The sequence below is a fragment of the Mauremys mutica genome, chromosome 13, assembly GCF_020497125.1.
Source record: "Mauremys mutica isolate MM-2020 ecotype Southern chromosome 13, ASM2049712v1, whole genome shotgun sequence".
In the NCBI taxonomy this organism is placed as follows: domain Eukaryota; kingdom Metazoa; phylum Chordata; order Testudines; family Geoemydidae; genus Mauremys; species Mauremys mutica.
In genome coordinates, this window is record NC_059084.1 from 51,083,572 (window position 1) to 51,085,920 (window position 2,349).

The 2,349-nt window shown below is 55.6% G+C and overlaps 1 gene segment (V, D, J or C); it reads right to left on the minus strand.

Annotated features, from left to right (window-relative positions):
* Positions 1-495: 495 nt before the first annotated feature.
* LOC123348471 lies at positions 496-1,027 on the minus strand. The segment is given in 2 exon segments: positions 496-887; positions 982-1,027. Coding segments are annotated over 2 exon segments (417 nt in total).
* Positions 1,028-2,349: the final 1,322 nt, after the last annotated feature.

The window sequence follows — 2,349 nt, forward strand, 5'->3', positions numbered from 1 at the left end:
TTGGTTAATAACTTGGATGGGTTCATAATTAAATCACACCAGGTGCTGCAAAGGGCGGCAGGAGACACATTTAAAAGCCCCCTGCTGCTGGAGAGCCACAGTCTGGGTGTCGCTGGTTTAACCCAATCTCTGCTAGAGACCAGGGCGAGACCCGATGGGGAGGGTGGATTCTCTCACATCCTCAGCTGCGGGGTTCCATGAAGCAGCCCCGGCTAGTCATGCTCAGAGACAGGATATTGGGCTAAAGGAACTGGACTTGAACCCCGCTGGGATTTCCTGAGCTCCGGAGGGGGACATGCAGCGCTGTGTGCTGTAGCTAGTACCCAGAAGGGTTGTGTGATGGCTGCTAGGAACGAGACCTGATTCCCCCCGGGGGAGCCGTGAGCTGGGATCTCTGTGTGTCTGTGTTACAAGGAGCTGAGTTAGGAGACGAGGAACCCCCCCCCCACCTCCTTTGGGCCCGTGTCTCACCCCGCTTCTAGTGGAGACGTGAGTGTGACAGGGCCCCGAGTGACTCTAGACAATCCGCTTCCCCTTTTTGTACCAGCCCCGCTTTGCTCCGTGTCGCTGTGTGTCTCTGACGCAGTAATAGGTGGCGGTGTCCGCAGCCGCGAGGGAGGCCAGCTGCAGGGAGAACTGGTTCTTGGAGGTATCCGAAGAGATGGTGGTCCGGCTTTGGAGAGACGCGGCGAACCACTTTCTCCCGTCGTGTTGGTATATACGTGCTACCCACTCCAGCCCTTTCCCGGGGGGCTGCCGGACCCAGTTCCACACGTAGCTGCTGCTAGTGATAGAGACCCCGGAGACAGCGCAGGTGAGTGCGAGGGTCTCTCCGGGCTTCACCACGCCCGGGCCGGACTCGACCAGCTGCACCTGGGAGAGGACACCTGGGGAAGAGGAAAACAGGTTATGGAAGTAATTAGCCAGGCGATGAATCTGTGGATCTGTCCCTAATTTCCCCGCTCTCTGAACCACACTCACAGGTAGGGACCGATAACAGGGAAAGGAAAAGCCACAGAGATTTCATTCTTGTTGCCATAAAAGAAGGGAAACGCCTCAGCGGGCAGTTCTGTGTCTGGGGAGAAGCTGAGACTCCCCGACTCAGGGGTTTGTATTTAAATAGGAAGGCCCCGGGGCAGGGATTTGCATGCGGGTCTCCCCAGCGGGTATAAAGGGAGGGACACCGCTAGGCAGGGAGCGCTGTCTGTGGGAAGCAGCGTCCCGCATCCCCTCACGTCTTAGCGTGTGACCCGAAGTCATGTCATCTTCACTGGAGCCCTTCAGGGAAGCAAGGGGCTGTGGATCGGGTCCCTACACTGGGGGCTTCCAATCCAGCTGCGCCTGGTGCCGAATGCCCCGGGCAGAGCTGAACAAACAAGAGAGGGGAGATGTTCAGAGACGTGACACTGTCCCGGGAGTGTTGGATGGGGAAGGAGCCGCAGCTGCGGGGAGCCGCCCGCACAGGCTGGTTCCGGCCGGGCACCAGAGAGCGAGAATCCGCTTCAGGGAGAGGGAGAGAGCTGGGCACGGAGGGGCGGGGCGGGTTGTGGGCTCTGTCAGAGTAAAGGCCGTGACTGCACTAACCCAGGGACAGTCTGAGCACACGCTGGGGGGAAACGCATCGCCCTGGTGTCCACTGCTTTTCCTGTAGCAGGGACACCTGTGAGGCGGAGAGACAGTGTGTGTGAGAGACACACGCTGCTGTGCCCTGCGGTGGGGAGTGAAACTTGCTCCGTGTATAGGGATATGTCAGTGCTGAAGCCCAGACAGTCCCTTACACCGGCCTGTAAAGTGTCCGGAGACATTTCTGAGAAAAACAGGGAACGGCTCAGAGACAACCAATATTCTGGGATCATAAACTCTGCTCTTTCTCTCAAACACCGTGACCGCCAAGGAGAAATCAGACTCTCACCTCTATGGGCCTCGACCAAACCGTCTGAGAACCAAGGGCCCTGTCATTTCATGGCCCTCTCCATTCCATCCTACATCTGCTCTCAGCATAATTAAATGAATCTATCTAGATTTAAACAGGAAACACCTGGGGAGGGATGTGCATGCATATTTCATCCAGGGAGGTTTGGAGTTGAAAGGGGCTGTGAGCAGGAGCCCTAGATTGATAGTCTGACTCTATCCACAAATGGGCATCTCCCTGGTACTGGCTACTGATATTTTACCAATTGCTATTGCCAGAAAAATTCCATCGATCAGGCTTGGCAAAGGAAAGGACTAAGTTCAGGCTTTGTCTTCCAGAAATGTGAGCATCATAGTATATCCAGGCTAACGTTGTGTTTTCATAACTAACGTTATAAAAGACCTGAGTCATCGATTTATCTATCTCCTTTCACAACC